General features: G+C 38.5%; 1 protein-coding gene across 2 annotated transcripts in view; it reads left to right on the top strand.

Annotated features, from left to right (window-relative positions):
• UNC80 (unc-80 homolog, NALCN channel complex subunit) overlaps positions 1-15,848 on the top strand; it is a 216,363-nt gene that overhangs the window by 133,875 nt on the left and 66,640 nt on the right. For both annotated transcript variants that reach the window (XM_026492047.4, XM_044381208.3), the window contains 5 exons: positions 7,924-8,105; positions 8,622-8,753; positions 10,727-10,913; positions 11,626-11,757; positions 13,445-13,588. In XM_026492047.4, the coding sequence (XP_026347832.3) occupies positions 7,924-8,105; positions 8,622-8,753; positions 10,727-10,913; positions 11,626-11,757; positions 13,445-13,588 (777 nt within the window). The remainder of the gene's footprint in view (positions 1-7,923; positions 8,106-8,621; positions 8,754-10,726; positions 10,914-11,625; positions 11,758-13,444; positions 13,589-15,848) is intronic.

Here is a 15,848-nt window from a genome sequence, read left to right on the forward strand (position 1 = left end):
TAGCCAAGTGGCTTATTTGTTAATTTCTTGTATTTGCTGCAGTACCAGAGGTTTTGATCCAGGTGCAGCAAGGAGTATTTTACTATCGCACAGCATGTCTGTGTTCCGCCGAGAAGTAAGCAATTCTATTATCTAAAACCCAGTGAGCAAGAAAATACAGAGATTTTGTGGTACAGCTACAGCCTTAGCCGGAGATCCAGCCATAGTTGGCAGAGTTAAGGAGCACTGTCTCTCCTGTTCATTAACAGAGAGAAAAAACGAGTAGCAAAAAGGCAACAGGAATAAAGCTGGAATATTGGAGATGATGACTTTGCTCTGTGATCTTGGGAGAGCTGTCCCCAAGATGCCATCTGCATCTGAGGAGGAACTTCCCGAGTCAATTTTAATTTTAGATCTCCAGCTGGCGTGCAGTTCTAAGAGTTTAGAGGATCTCTTTTTAATGAGGGATGTAGACCCACCATTCAAGTGCCTAAAGTTTGGCTGCCATCTGGGTAGTAAGGAGGAGCTGGTGTGGTCCCCTCCAAGGACATTCAAGGGCAGCCTTTGTTCTTAGTGATTCCAAGTCAGAAGGTGGGAAACATTAGTTTGGGGAGTTGTAGCCAGATTATTTGAGGAAACTAAAAGAATTCACGATCCGGTTTGGTGTACAGCTAAATAACAGAACGTCAAAAATAATGAACAGGACTAGAATCTGGTATCCATGAGTGTTAACAATCTTTTACTGAAACACAATTTTTTCTCTACACTCACCTTCATTTCTATCAAAGATAATCACAGGAAGGCTGATTTGCTTGGAAAAATAAGTCTAGTCTCATTAAACGTGGCCTGATTGTTTATATAAGTACAGTGGGAAGAGCGATCCTATAGGCTTTTTTCAAATCTGTTTTGCTGGAACTTTTTATAAGGAATCTTAGATTGGACTTTTAAAAACCTCTCCAGGTGAAGAAGCCAAGTGAAGAACTCACCATCAGACTGCGCCTGGAATGCCTATAGATTTGGCTTTTCTTGAGGTGCCCAGGATATCTTTTTTTTTTTTTTTTAAGATTTTGTTTATTTGACAGAGAGGGAGACAGCCAGCAAGAGAGGGAACACAGGCAGGGGGAGTGGGAGAGGAAGAAGCAGGCTCCCAGCGGAGGAGCCCGATGTGGGGCTCGATCCCAGAACGCTGGGATCACGCCCTGAGCTGAAGGCAGACACCCAACGACTGCGCCACCCAGGTGCCCCACGCCCAGGATATCTTGAGTTTCCTGGGCCTTCCAGGAAATGGCCTTCCTTAGTCACCTGGTAAGGCTGCAGGGAATCCTGTAAGCAAGATACCAGGCCAGTTTTTCCAGTGAGTTTTTATTGGCTCCGCAAAGTCAACCTTAGTCTCTTAAAACTGTCTGGTCATATCTGACTTTATGCATCTTCTCAAATACAACATTCCAGTCAAAGTCTTGGTAGTAAAACCAATGTTTCCAGTTGTGCCCTATTATATGAAAACAGGTTCTTATTGAACTTATACAAATAATTATATTGTCATGAAAAGAAGAATACTCAATGAGTTTCTGAGTTCTGGAGGAATCAGGTAAGGAGAAAAAGTAAATGTTTCCATTTTATTTATAGCAATATACTTTATAAAATTACTGTAAGCCATAGATAGCTTAAGAGAAAAGAGAAAAAACATCCCCTTAAATCTGGAAAAATAAAACATTAAGGAACCAGCAATGTTTCAAAGAAAAAGGGTTAAAAGAATTATAATTACCCTCATCAGTCCACTCAATCTCGTATCATTAATTCTTGTTCTACTTGAATCGTTTTTTCCAGTAGTTCTGGAAATTCTTAACCAGTTCAATTTTATGATTTTACCATGAATCTTTCTGAAGAAGAAGCACTTTTGTAAAAGCATCAGAGTGAAACAGTAACTATCTGTAAATGACAAAAAGAGCTTTTTTTTTTTTTTTTAAAGATTTTATTTATTTACTTGACAGAGATAGAGACAGCCAGCGAGAGAGGGAACACAAGCAGGGGGAGTGGGAGAGGAAGAAGCAGGCTCATAGCGGAGGAGCCTGATGTGGGGCTCGATCTCATAACGCTGGGATCACGCCCTGAGCGGAAGGCAGACGCTTAACCGCTGTGCCACCCAGGCGCCCCATGACAAAAAGAGCTTTAAAAAAGTAGCTGTAATTGAAGATCTAATGAGAGTTCATTTGATAAAGAAATACAGTTATGTCTGTGGTACACAATAATTTAGGATAATAATTGGATGAGAGTATTGACAACTTCGTAGAAAATAGGAACAATTTCTGGAATACCTGTATTAGTAATTTATTTCCACACGCCTACAACTTTGGAAGTTTATTGTCAATGCTTACTTGATGGTTCTTCCACATAATTTAACATACCAAATAAACCTAGTTTAACATCTCTCTTGCAAGGTGAGAGACAAATTCTTTGAGGTTTTCTAGGGAATCTCTGGGAAAACTCAGTCACTTTGAAATCAAAGAGACTTCATTTAGAATTTGATTTGGGGAACTTGCCAAGATGTCAAAAGGTTTGAGCATTTGAGTAAATACGATCTCAGATCACTATGAAAAAATACTTATTTAACTAAAGCCACAATAGATTTTAAAGGCAAAAACAGGGGCACCTGGGTGGCTCAGCGGATTAAGAGTCTGACTTGATTTTAGCTCAGGTCATGATCTCAGGGTCCTGACTTGGAGCCCCATGAGGGCTCTGCACTGGGTGGGGGGCCTATTTAAGATTCCCTCTCTCCCTCTCCCCACCCCCTTCCTCTCTCTCCTCAATCTCAAAAAAAAAAAAAAAAAAAAAAAAGGCGTTTTTTTTAAGTGATCAAAGACCTGATAAAGACAACATGAAACACAGTAAATTATTCTGGTAAGACACAAAACCTTTGCTTGCCAGGTAGATTACCCAAAAGGTAAAAAAAAAAAAAAACCACTTTTCACAATCTTTTATGAAAAGCAGACCGATAGTCCAAGAAAAGTTTGGTTTTTCAGCTGAGACAAAACCAAATTCTAACTTTTTTACCAGTGTGTTTTTAATATTAAAACTCATTTTTTAAAAACTTAAATACATCCGTTCCAGCCTTAGTCAGTTTAACCACATGTAAAATTTATTTTCCAAGATTCCTTTTCTACAAATTTCTACGGTTTTTTTTCATACCCATACAGATTTTGTTCTACCTTTTTAAATCTTCCTCATTCTGGAACAATAGGTCATTTTACTTTTCTTACCTGTTTCTCATCCTTACTTTTTCTAAGTAGTTCTAATTACATATATTGATTGGGGCTTTTAACTCTCAGAATCCTTTATTCCTAGTGAAACTAAGAAGTAAGCAATTGTGGACTGTTATAGTAGCGTTCTGTGGATTGGCAAATTTATGAATACATTTCACAATTTCTAGAAGTATATTCTCCCTCATAGTAAACCTTACATCTACTTAATTCTTAACAATTATGTTTACCCATGAAAATTTCTTAAGACAGTGAACAGCTAATCATCATTTTAAGTTATCTTGCTGATAAATTCTACAAGAGATAACAAGAGTTCTTTTGACTTTTAGTAAACCTATTAGAATAACAGTATTATATTTAATGCTGATAACTTTAAAGATAGTATTGTTTAATGTAAATCAATTAACTTAAACTAGTTTTTATTTATCAAAGATTATTCTAGATCACATTGGTGTAGGAAAGACATTAGGGTTCGAAGCCAACACCAAGGAAGAATTGTTGAGGCATCTTTGGTGCAAAAAGGTGGTTTTATTAAAGCACGGGAACAGGACCCTGGGGCAGAAAGGCTGGGGTCTTGAGGAGTGGTCCATTACATACTTTCCTGATAAGAATTACCTCCCTGAAGTTTGCATTTCAAAAGATGGTTTTGGGTTCCTGGGGAAGACCAGATACAATATTTACATCTCAAAGGCACAGAGAAAGGATGTAAATATCTTCAAGAAGGGCTTTTGTTCCTATATCCACATTTTTTACAATATCTGAAAGCCTTTTCAGATGAATAGGGATTTGGAGATTGGTAAAAAGGGTAGTCCGGCTTTGAATTGTTTCTCGGGCTGCATTTCTGTTTTCGTAAAGACTCGATTTGTTAGACAAGTACAGTTGGTAATTCCTCAAAGAACCGGGATGTAATTTAAATGTCAAGATGCTTACCCAGCCATCCAACTACATTATCCTCAAATTGCTTCTTCATATCCGGGAGAAGATGTTCAACTAAGATGGAAATCAAAAGATTCCTAGGTTCTAGAATTACAGCTGTTTCTTTGGAATGTTTTAGTTAAATCCTTCCTCAGTGGCTTCAGAATATATTACTTCCCCTCTGGGCACATAGTTTCAGTTTGACTTAGGAGAGGAGGGCATTAAAAACAAAAGTTCATCAGGCTCTGAATATCCCTTTTCAATTTGGCCAACTTCTGACTGTAGAGCTACTTTAAAAACATCCTTTTGAATAACTTGTCAGGTTTCATCTGGGACAAACTAAATATTTCTGGCAGTACTGAACCCCATGGACACATGAGGGGGCAAAGATGATGCAAAAGATATTTCCCTTCCAAAATCCAGAGCCACCCCTAACAGCAAATAGAGTGAGTGCCTGGCTGAGACTGCTTTCTCTCGAGGGCACATCATAAATGAATAAGCTTCTCTAAATGGTTAAAAGTTATCCACTGTGGCCACTGTCATTCAAGATGACCTTCGGTAAGGTGAACCTACTTGTTCAGCCTTAGAGCAAATTTTATTCACCTGAGGCCTCATGCTGGACCAGTCTGGTTTAGAGTAGACCCAGTCTGACCTCAGACCCAGCCCAGTTTCTAAATTTGAATCAGTCCTCCGAAACCAGTTTGACCCAGTCTACTTCTGGCTGGTTTTCAGACCCAGTATGGAAAAAGAAATGCTGGGGCGCCTGGGTTGCTTAGTCGGTTAAGCATCTGATTCTTCATTTCAGCTTAGGTCGTGATGTCAGGGTCGTGAGATCCAGCTCAGTGTTGGGCTCCATGCCCAGCTTAAGATTCTGTCCCCCTCTCCCTCTGCTTCTCCCTGGCTCCTTCTCTCTTCTCTCTCAGAAAAAAAAAAAAAAAAAAAAAAGGAGACGAAGTTAAAATAAAGTCTGCAATGTCAAGGGCTCCACAGATACCTGTGCCTGGCTGTACATTGCTGGGGGCCATCGGGGTCTCCTTCGGTTCCCTCTTCTGACATGAGAACTGTTCAAAGATAAACTGAGATATCCTAAAAATTTGAAGAGTTTATTTGAGCAAAAATCAATTCAAATTGGGCAGCCCCCAATGAGAAGTGGTTAGAAGCATTCCCTAGGAGACCATTTTTTAGCATTAGCTAAAAGATTCACCTCGTTCTTTTTAATGCCCACCAAATATTTCACTGGGTGGTCATAACAATTTATTTAACCTGGACTACTGATGGAAATTTCAGTTTCTTACAGCTTTTTATACTACACTGCAACAAACGTCCTTGTAAAATAATTTTGTTTGCATTAAAGCTTGGATTTTTCTTCTCTACCACATGTTTCTGAGAGAGAGTACAGGGAAGGGCATGCTCCTTAAATGTGAGACAGCCATGGAAACTTCCATGGAAGATATGAACAGGTAGCCTGGGCTTTAAGGGAAGGGGGAAGGAAGAGGGTGGAGTATGCAGAGCCACATGGGGTAGGGAAATGCACGGGGCTTATTTGGAAAGACTGAGGAGGAATCAAGACTGGGGTGGCTTTTGTAGAGGGGTCCCCAGTCCATGCTATTAGACAAGTAAATGGGGCTCAGATTTTAACAGCTCTTGAATGACACTCATAGGAGTATGGACTTTTCATTGAACTGTGGAAAACCACTCATGGGTTCCAGAAAAAAGAGTAGTGTTGTCTATAGTGTATACATGGAATATGGCAGCAACGAGTAAAGCAGTCCGCTTTTAGATAGTCGGGAGACGCATAGATGGTGACGTGACGTTAAAGCTAAGGAGAAAAGGGCAAAGGTAAGATAAGCTTGGGGGAAAAAATCTGATCTTTGTGGCAGCTGAAGCAGTGAGCGCGGATGGGATTTCCGGGGCAAAGAACCTGTAGAACAAAGAGCAGAAAGATGGGCACTAAGCCATTGGCCTTCTCTACCTTCAGAGGACGGGAAGAGGCGCGGCCAGCAGCAAACCCCGGAAAATGACCAGAAAAGTAGAACTCAACCTCAAACCGTGCAAGCCAAAAACAGCTCTTCAGGGACATGGTCATGAAAGTGTTAAAAACTAAAAGGAAGCAAATGCTATAAAAAGTACCACTGGGGGGCGCCTGGGGGGCTCAGTGGGTTAAGCCAGCGTCTGCTTTGGGCTCAGGTCATGATCCCAGGGTCCGGGGTGGAGTATCATGTCCAGCTCCCTGCTCAGCAGGAAGCCTGCTTTTCCCTCTCCCTCTGTCTCTCTCTCTCCCTCTAATAAATAAACAAAATCTTAAAATAAAAAAGTACCGCTGGATCTACTGATTTGTGAGCATTACAAATTACAAATTTGTGCCATCCACAGTCTTCCAAAAGACTGTGGTTCACAAAAAAACCGCTTCGGTGCAGGGATTGCGGTAGATAGAACTTCAACTTGCAATGATATAAAGAGAGACCGTCGTGTTTAAAAATTGAGACCGAGTAGAGCATGCTTTAAAGAAAAGTAAAGAAAAGAGAAAGAGTGGAAATTTAAGGAACTAGTGGGATAAAGAAAAGGATCATCAAACACTAACGGTCACAAGAGCTAGCATTTCTTCTAGAACCGTATAGCACATGCGTGGTCTTACTTGATCCTGGTAACGACCGTCTTATACGTGAGCAAGCTGCAACTCAGAGGGTTGAAGGGACTTATCCGAGGGCACACAGATCCGAAGCAGCGGGGCCAGGACACCAAACCCGGCTCTTCTGACTGCACACGTAGATGTCCCTCCCATACATCCCATTGCCTGGAGAAAATGAGACACGCGTTAGAAGCGTGTAGTAGTTTTCACGTCACAGAGCTCTTTCTCACACAACATTTTATCTTCTTCTAACAACAAATTTGGAAGCGGGTATCATCATCATCATCATCATCGTGGTCGTCGTTGTCATTGACATTCTGCTCCTAAGGAAACGGAGGCTGAGAGAGATGGAGAGGCTCTCCCGCGAGCACGGGGCAGAGAGGCTTCAGAGCTGGCACTCAGCCCCAGCTGTCCTAACACAGTTGTCTGAGTATGTTTTGATGATCCAGGAAAAATTACAAGAGATTTTAAATTGTGTTTTTATGATGGACACTGGCTTGTCCATCTATGCCACAGAGTGTATTTTTCTGCCCCGTTATTCATGAACTTTGTAACTTATTGTGGCACTTGACCTTTCTCTTATTGATATTTGACTTTTCCCGAAATTAAAAAACAGCAATGGTATTATGATTCATGAAATCTCTTGTGGCTTCTCGATCTCTTCTTCTCAGGAGGGTGAAGGTTTCTAAAACAGTCTACAATATGGATTTTATTTTTAATATAATGTAACTGGGACAGTTTTTAATGGACATTTTTATGTACCATGCCAGGATTACCATGACATGATTCTTATCATTTCCTAAAAAGGACATTTCAGTATATCATTTCCTTTTTTCCTTTGCTTCCTCTCACGTTCACTTTTCACTGTGAGCCAAAGGAAGATTTGCTTGGAATGAGGTATTCTACGGAAGTACCATGCTGTCGCTGCCCTCACCAGATATTGGAAGACTATGGATGGCACAAAGGATCATGTTTGGTTTTCCGTGGCTGAAATAAGATTTGCTTTCACCAGTGCTGGTGGCCTGGCTCCCTTAGCTCAGGAGTCATTTTCAGGAGACAAGAACAGCTCCCTGCTTCTCCCCATCCCCAGGGACCAAGCAAAATTAAAAGATGTGTAGCTAATGAACTGTTGGCTGTCTCTAGCTGCCATGTTCCTGCTGTGTGCGGTGAAAGTCCCTGAGGCTGTGTCTGACATGTTGATGTCTGAGTTCCACCACCCAGAGACCGTGCAGAGGCTGAACGCCGTTCTCAAGTTCCACACACTCTGGAGGTTTCGCTACCAGGTCTGGCCCCGGATGGAGGAAGGAGCACAGCAGATTTTTAAGGTGAGGGGTATTTCCACCATAGGAATTAGTTTCGCAAACCTGACCCAAGGCTTGTGTAAATCCTTGAACCTCAAATCTATGGTGTAGGGCCCAAGAGATGCTTCTTCTTTTTTTTTTTTCTCTGTGATTATATAAGAAAACCTAACTCATATATGATTGAGTTCTTGCTTTAAAAAATATTGAAATACAGAAGAATGGTAGAGTAAGAAAATCAAGTTCTGTAAACCTCAAGACCCCACTCCCATCCCCAGAGGTATGCCCATAAAAGATTGGGGTATAATCTTTCAGATACTTTGCTATATTTATACGTATAGATATTTTTGGAGGATGGGGTAATTAACACAGAGATCACATAGTTGAAACCCTTCATTTATTTAACGAGTAAACTGAGACCCGGAGATGTTCATCCTTTGCTCTGTAACATCATGTGCTCTATAAGATGATTTCATAATTATACTTCCGACTCATTCTAGCTTATTTTCCATCTTACCTCATTCTTCTGATATCAACTAACAGATCCCGCCTCCCAGTATAAACTTCACCCTGCCCTCACCAGTGCTTGGAATGCCATCTGTCCCAATGTTTGACCCTCCTTGGGTCCCTCAGTGCAGCGGGAGTGTCCAGGACCCCATTAATGAAGACCAGTCTGTGAGTAACAGGCACTTTCTTTCTCATCTCTTCAGGCTCCACGGTGTCCATGTAAGAGTGAAGGACAGTGAGTGCATGAGACAATTTGTTCATTCTTGTCATAAGAATGTCATCACAACACAGAAAATCAGCCATGAAAGGTCTTTGTTCTTGTGAATAGACTAGAAGGAACTAATATCCGGTAGTGAGCATTTGCAGGCCTCCAAGCCGACACAGTTTTGTTTTATGATCACAGTGGCAACCACCTTTTACAACTGTTAGAAACATTAGCCACTGATTTCATGGTCAAGGGTAGCACTTTGTCTCTAGTTATTATAGAACAAACATATTCATCTAACCTGTAATACCTAAGCCACCCAAAAGGTCATGAGATTGACCCTGGATGAATAAGCAAAAGAACTGAGCTGGCAGCTCTTATTTCCTTGTTTGCACGTTGGTCTGTTCTTCATTTTGTTGACCATTAGTATCGCCATCACAAATATCACTCGGAGACCTCAGGTCTTGTGTACTCTAATATCTCAGTGCTGCATGTAATATAATTCATAAACAATTAAGTTTGGAACACTGTCCATTCATAGGCAAGAACGAAGAATATGTGCCTTTTGCAAAAAAAATGAGTGTAAAATATGCCTTTTTCACCTGTTGAATTTTTTGAATTACAGGAGTAATGTAGAAAATATGGAAAATCAATAAAAGGAAAAGGACATAGATATGTTCTTTGACACAAATCCATGACTATTTTCTTGCACAAATTCCCATGGGATTTAGGGCTATCGGTATATAAATATTAAAGATTTTTGATACACCACCCAAAATAGACCCAAGAAGATTTTACTATTTTACGCGTATATAATAGAACAGGAAAGTGTATCATCTTTATTCAGGTTACTTAGTATTATTTTTTTAATGCCACTTTGGTAAAAAACAAAGTTATTTGCTTTTTTATTCACAATTATTTAAAAAGTCCCTTGGATGTATGAAGTTAGGTTGAACATTTTTGCACGTGGCACATTTGCTAGGCATTGTAGTTTTCTTTGGAGAACTGTTCGAGCTCTTTACCCATGAAAATGTTTATACAGTAAATCCAGCCTCTGAATCACTGATATAAGGATCTTTGATTTGTCTCCTGTACAGACAGTGGATTCATTTGAGCCAAGTACATTCTCTATCCCAAGTTCGTAAGGAATTTGAAACCAAGACCCCTGATTCTATATCCAGTTTTCTTTCTCTCATTCCATAGTTCTTACCTTACCTTAATATAAAAAATCAGCTTAACCCTTGGCTGGCAAATAAATTGCCATGTGGCCCATCTAATGCCCTTAATTGCTCCTGTGCCATTCAACATAGAAAACATTTAGTCTTACATAAAAGTCCTGTATTCAACCTTAGTAACACTATCAATACTCATCATTTCTACTCGCTAACTTTGTTTCTACAAATATTAAGTATATGCGGTGTGCCACTGTATTTACCTACAGTAATTATTTACAGTGTGGTAGATACTTGAGATACAAAAATGAAATAAATCATATAACTAGTTGGTTTATGTGAGAGATCCCATTCCTCCTCCTTTCCGTGGTTCTTTCCCTTTTATTAACCTTATGAAATAAATATCCTTCATTTAAAACCATTTCAAAAAGTTGTAGAAAGGAATAGAGTATTAAAATATTTTATTTGATTTGAATGTTTAAAGAGTGGATCATTGATATCACCCCAAATTCTAAAGGTGAAATCCCAAAACTTACAGATATTCTTGGAGAATTATTCTGATTGAATGAAAATGAATAGCTTAGTTACACACAACCTGGAAACCTGGTAGAAAAACAAACAAATGGCCATGAAACTAGATCGTGGGTGCTCTTCCACTTTCTGAGGACAGTGCCACATTTGTGTAATTCTATGGGAACACTCTTTTTGGCTGTGACCTTGCAGAACAGTTTCTATAAAATAAATTGGTCTTCATGTCTCCATAGAAATCCTTTTCAGCCCGGGCTGTGTCCCGCTCCCATCAGAGAGCAGAACACATCTTAAAGAACTTGCAACAGGAAGAAGAGAAGAAACGTCTTGGTAGGGAAGCCAGCCTCATCACCGCCATCCCCATCACCCAGGAGGCTTGCTATGAGCCCACCTGCACGCCCAACTCAGAGCCAGAAGAAGAAGGTGCCCCCTACACATGGGACTTCCGGGGGAGGGGAGGTTAAGTCACAGGAAGCAGAAAGGACTGACTTTGAAAAAAACGTTGACAAATTTATGTGACATGAGGTGATATTCACCCTCTCTCTCTCACCTCCTGACACTAGCAAAAGAAAGAGGAAAGGTGTTATGTTCTTCATTTTTAGAGTTGGCCTGTTTCTAGAGGAGGGAGTTAGTCACATTGAATGAACCAATATGATAATGGACCAAGCAGTGATTATGATTCAGAGAACAGCTAAATCCAGAGTGTATGTTAAATTAAATGCAATCAGTCTTTCATCATTAAATCACACTGAATGAACCAATATGATAATGGACCAAGCAGTGATTATGATTCACAGAACAGCTAAATCCAGAGTGTATGTTAAAGTAAATGCAATCAGTCTTTCATCATTATAAATGGGGTTAGTCCATTAACTATCAACCTTCACAAATGCAGCCAATTTGTTGGTTGGCATCAGGAATAATTTATGAACCATTCTAATTCAGCGATTCTCTGCCCTGCTTTTGTGAAATCTACGGGAGGAATTTTCTGTCTGTGTTTCTAAAAGATTTTTTTTTTCCATTCGTGAGTACACTTGAAATTACTTAAGCCTTATGCTCTGAGAGCAGTATACACTTCTGATGATGACAACTTTATTACAAAACCAAAGGTCACGTTCCCTGTTTTCTTTGCCAGTAGAAGAAGTCGCCAATCTGGCATCCCGTCGACTGTCTGTGAGTCCGTCCTGTACCTCCAGTACTTCCCACCGGAATTACTCCTTCCGCCGAGGGTCAGTCTGGTCTGTGCGTTCAGCTGTTAGTGCTGAAGGTGTGTCCTCTTAGAAATGTGTTATTTATTCCTCATGACTCGTGTGTGTTTTGAAACATTTTCCAGTTAGTATTCTTACTACATTTCACCATCTTCATTAAATAACTTGTTTCAGGACTTGAAGTTCAAAAAATAAATATTAGATTGAGTGGTACCCTAATTTTTTTTTTTAACCCAGCAATCGTCCTTTATAAATTGGCTCTATTTTAATTACGTTGCAAATAATCATATTGCTGAGGGTTTTCAATCCTGGCTACACATTACAATCAAGTGAGGAGCTTTAAAAAAAATACTGAGGCCACACCCAGGACCAAATCAATATTCCTAAGAATGGGACCCACACATCAGTATTTTTACAGTCTACTTGGGGTGGAGATTCCAATGAGCTGCCAGGACCCAGTAGGATGCTTTAGGATGCTGTTGTGGAATAATTTAACAATCAAAGGAAGACCAGAGTTCATGCTACTCCTGTAATGAAATCTGATTCCGGAGGTGGTGGGGGGAGACCTGATACCCTTCAGTTCCAAGAATTTAAAAAATATGTTTTCTCTAATCATGAATAACTATCTGGGACTCACTGCTTCATGATTATACAAATTTCATCACTGATTTATAAAGTCATTAAAAAGTTGTACAGAAACCAGTGGTTCTCAACCCTTGGCTGCATAATCCTTGGGAACTTCAAAAATGACCAATGCTAATTAATCACAATTTACAGGGATTGGGCCAAAAACTCATTTATATTTTTTATAACAGATATAATTTTATTGAGGTATGATTCATGTACCATAAAACTCACTCTTTTGAATTATACAATGCATTGTCATTATGCAATACTATGCAACCATTATGCAATGGTTAGCACCTCTAACTGTAAATATTTTAGAATATTTTCATCATCCCAGAAAGAGATTTTATACCCATTACCAGTCGTTCCTCATCCACACTTTCTCCAACCCGTGGCAAGAAATAATCTATCTTCTATTTCTGTGAATTTGCTTACTCTGTACATTTCATATAAATGGAGCCATACAATATGTGGCCTTTTGTGACTGGATGCTTTCATTCGGCATATTTTCAAGGTTCATCATGTGGTCTCATGTATCAGTTCTTCATTACCAGATAATGTTCCATTTTATGGCTATACCACATTGTTTATTAATTCACCACCACCATTTAGGTGGTTTCCACTTTTTGGCTATTCTAAATTATACTACTATGAACGGTTACATACAAGTTTTGTGAGGTAAACTGCCAAGCTACTTTCAAAAGTAACTGTGTCATTTTACATTCCACCAAAAAGTTTGACTGCTCCACATAGTTGAATAGTCAAAATTATCTTGGAAATGAAGAACAAAGCTGGAAGACTCACATTTCCCAATTTCAAAACTTACTGCAAGGTGGCAGTAATCAATATTATGCGGTATTGACATAAGGATTGACAGTAAATCAATGGAATAGAATTGAACAACCAGAAGTAAACCATTATGCTCATGTCGATTCCATGTTTGAAAAGGGTACCACGAAAATTCAATAAGGAAAGAATAGTCTTTTCAGCAAATGATACTGAGACACCTAGATATCTATAACCAAAAGAATGTTAAATAGGAAAGCTCTGAACTGGGAAATGTTGTGCATTCAAATTACAATACTGAGAAAAACACCCCGATTATGTCTCTCTCTTCAGATGAGGAACACACCACTGAACACACACCAAACCACCATGTGCCTCAGCCTCCACAAGCAGTGTTCCCAGCATGCATCTGTGCAGCAGTGCTCCCCATCGTTCATCTGATGGAGGATGGTGAGGTGCGAGAAGATGGAGTAGCAGGTATAGTTTTAACTAGTAAAACCATCAGTAACTCTAATAAATGCTTAAGTTGTTATCTGATGGAGGATAGTGGGGTGCTCTTGAAGACATTAACTACTGGTCACATGTCGAGTTGTTTTATGTACATATTACAATTACAGATTTGTAGTGCACTCTACTAACATTATCACTGTCTTCATCTCCTTGTCCCACTACCTTTATGACCAAGAAATTGCATTTAAAATAAATACTTGGATGCAGGAGTATTTTTGATGACCAGAGAATCAAATAACATTTATTTGGCCACATGAAACTCAAATAGTAATTCTGGACACCTTAGAAAAGCTTAGGTATTAGCTTGATACCACCAATGCCATCTGTCCCCCTTGATTACCTTTCCAGACATACTGCCTAAAGAGAAGAGTTGCAAAATGAAACGAAAAACTAGGGGTAAAGATGAGTAATGTTTGTGGTAGACAACAGGTTAGTATTTTTAATGCTGTTATTTTAAAAAGCCTTAGAGCTCAATAATGATGTTTTAAACCCTAATAGAAAAATGGGCAAAGGATATAAATACACAGACCAATGGTCAGTAAGATCTGTAAATAACATTGTTGTTTAAGACAACAATGAAATTTTACATTTCATCTAAAAATGCAAATATTTTTTCATTTTATTTTATTTTTTATTTAAATATAGTTGACAAACTGTGTTACATTAGTTTCGGGTGTACAGCACAGTGATTCAACTTCTCTGCATGTTATGCTCGGCTCACTACAAGTGCAGCTACCATGCAAAGATTATTCTCAGTGAAAATAGCCATAGTTGGTAAAGATTCAGAGAAAAAAGAATTCTCACACCTTGCTGATGGAAGTCTGGAACTCAATACAAGCATTCTGGAACAAAGTTTCACAGTATGTGTCAAAAACCTTAAAAGTAGGAAAGCCCTTTGACATAGATTCTGACTTCTAGCCATTTCCTCGGGCAATAATGAGAACTATATAAGGGTCTATATAGGATGCTGCACATTGTACATTATTTAAAATAACAAATATTAGAGAAGAGTTTAAATGTCCAGCAAGCAATTAGTTAATCATGGTACCGCCATATGACAGCATTCTGTGTACGTTAAAAATAACATTCTAGAAGAATATTAACATTAAAAGACTTTATATATTGTTAAGTAAAAAACTGAGTACCAAAGAATATTTTCTGCATATTATTTAAAAATACATGTAAATATATATTTTACATATATAAAAGGGCATACCGCAAAATGTTTATAGTTGTTTCTGTGATTGGTAGACTTACCAGTCTTACTTTTCTATCTTTTTCTGTATTTTTCATGTTTTACGTATTAAATTGCCCTACCTTATACCTTAGAATAAAAATAATATACAAAGATAGCTTTGTAATCAATTTCAACCTAAGAAAAACCCACACCTGTTTTAATTTAATTATTTATAAAGACACTTGAAAGCTAAAGCTTATATTTACATATCTCTTGTTAATATTATTTATTTATATAGTTCATATTTTTAATTGGGTGGTTGGTTTCAGAAGCAAAATATTGGTATCCTTTATTTAAAATATAGGCTGAATGACAAATTCACACCAAATGCTATATTTCTAGTTTAGGAAACTAAACTAATTAAAACATTTAGATTGAAGATCCTCCAATGCTTACCCACCACTCAGGTCTACCCACCTGCTTCCCTAGCTTGCGCATTTCGAGGCAGTCTTGACCCAATCATTTTCCCCAAAGAAGAAGAAGCACTTTCTTCACATTAGGAATAATTATTTATTCCTAAGGCATCCTCATTAGAAGTGGGAGCCTAATTAGGACTGGCTTAACTACTTTATCTCACCGAGGGGGATACTATTTAAAGCATTCAGGTGAACAATTAAAGATCATCTGTAATTCATATGCATTCTAAACCAAAATATATTTCCTAAAAACCAGATGATTACTTTAGAAATTTCTCCATACAACCGACATTGAAATATTACTTTAATTTAATAAATACTCATCACTCCTAGTATTAGGGTTATTTCCAAAACAAAGATTCACTAATGTATTCTTTCCTTCTTTTTAAATTGAAATATTATTGACATATTGCATTGTATTAGTTTTAGGCATACAATATGATAATTTGATATATGTGTATGTTATGGAATGTTACCACAATAAGTTTAGTTAACACCCATTACCACCTGTAGTAACAATTTCTTTTCTTTTAATAAGAACTTTTAAAATCTCCTCTCTTAGGGACCTTCAAAT

This window comes from Ursus arctos, unplaced genomic scaffold (genome assembly GCF_023065955.2).
Source record: "Ursus arctos isolate Adak ecotype North America unplaced genomic scaffold, UrsArc2.0 scaffold_1, whole genome shotgun sequence".
In the NCBI taxonomy this organism is placed as follows: domain Eukaryota; kingdom Metazoa; phylum Chordata; class Mammalia; order Carnivora; family Ursidae; genus Ursus; species Ursus arctos.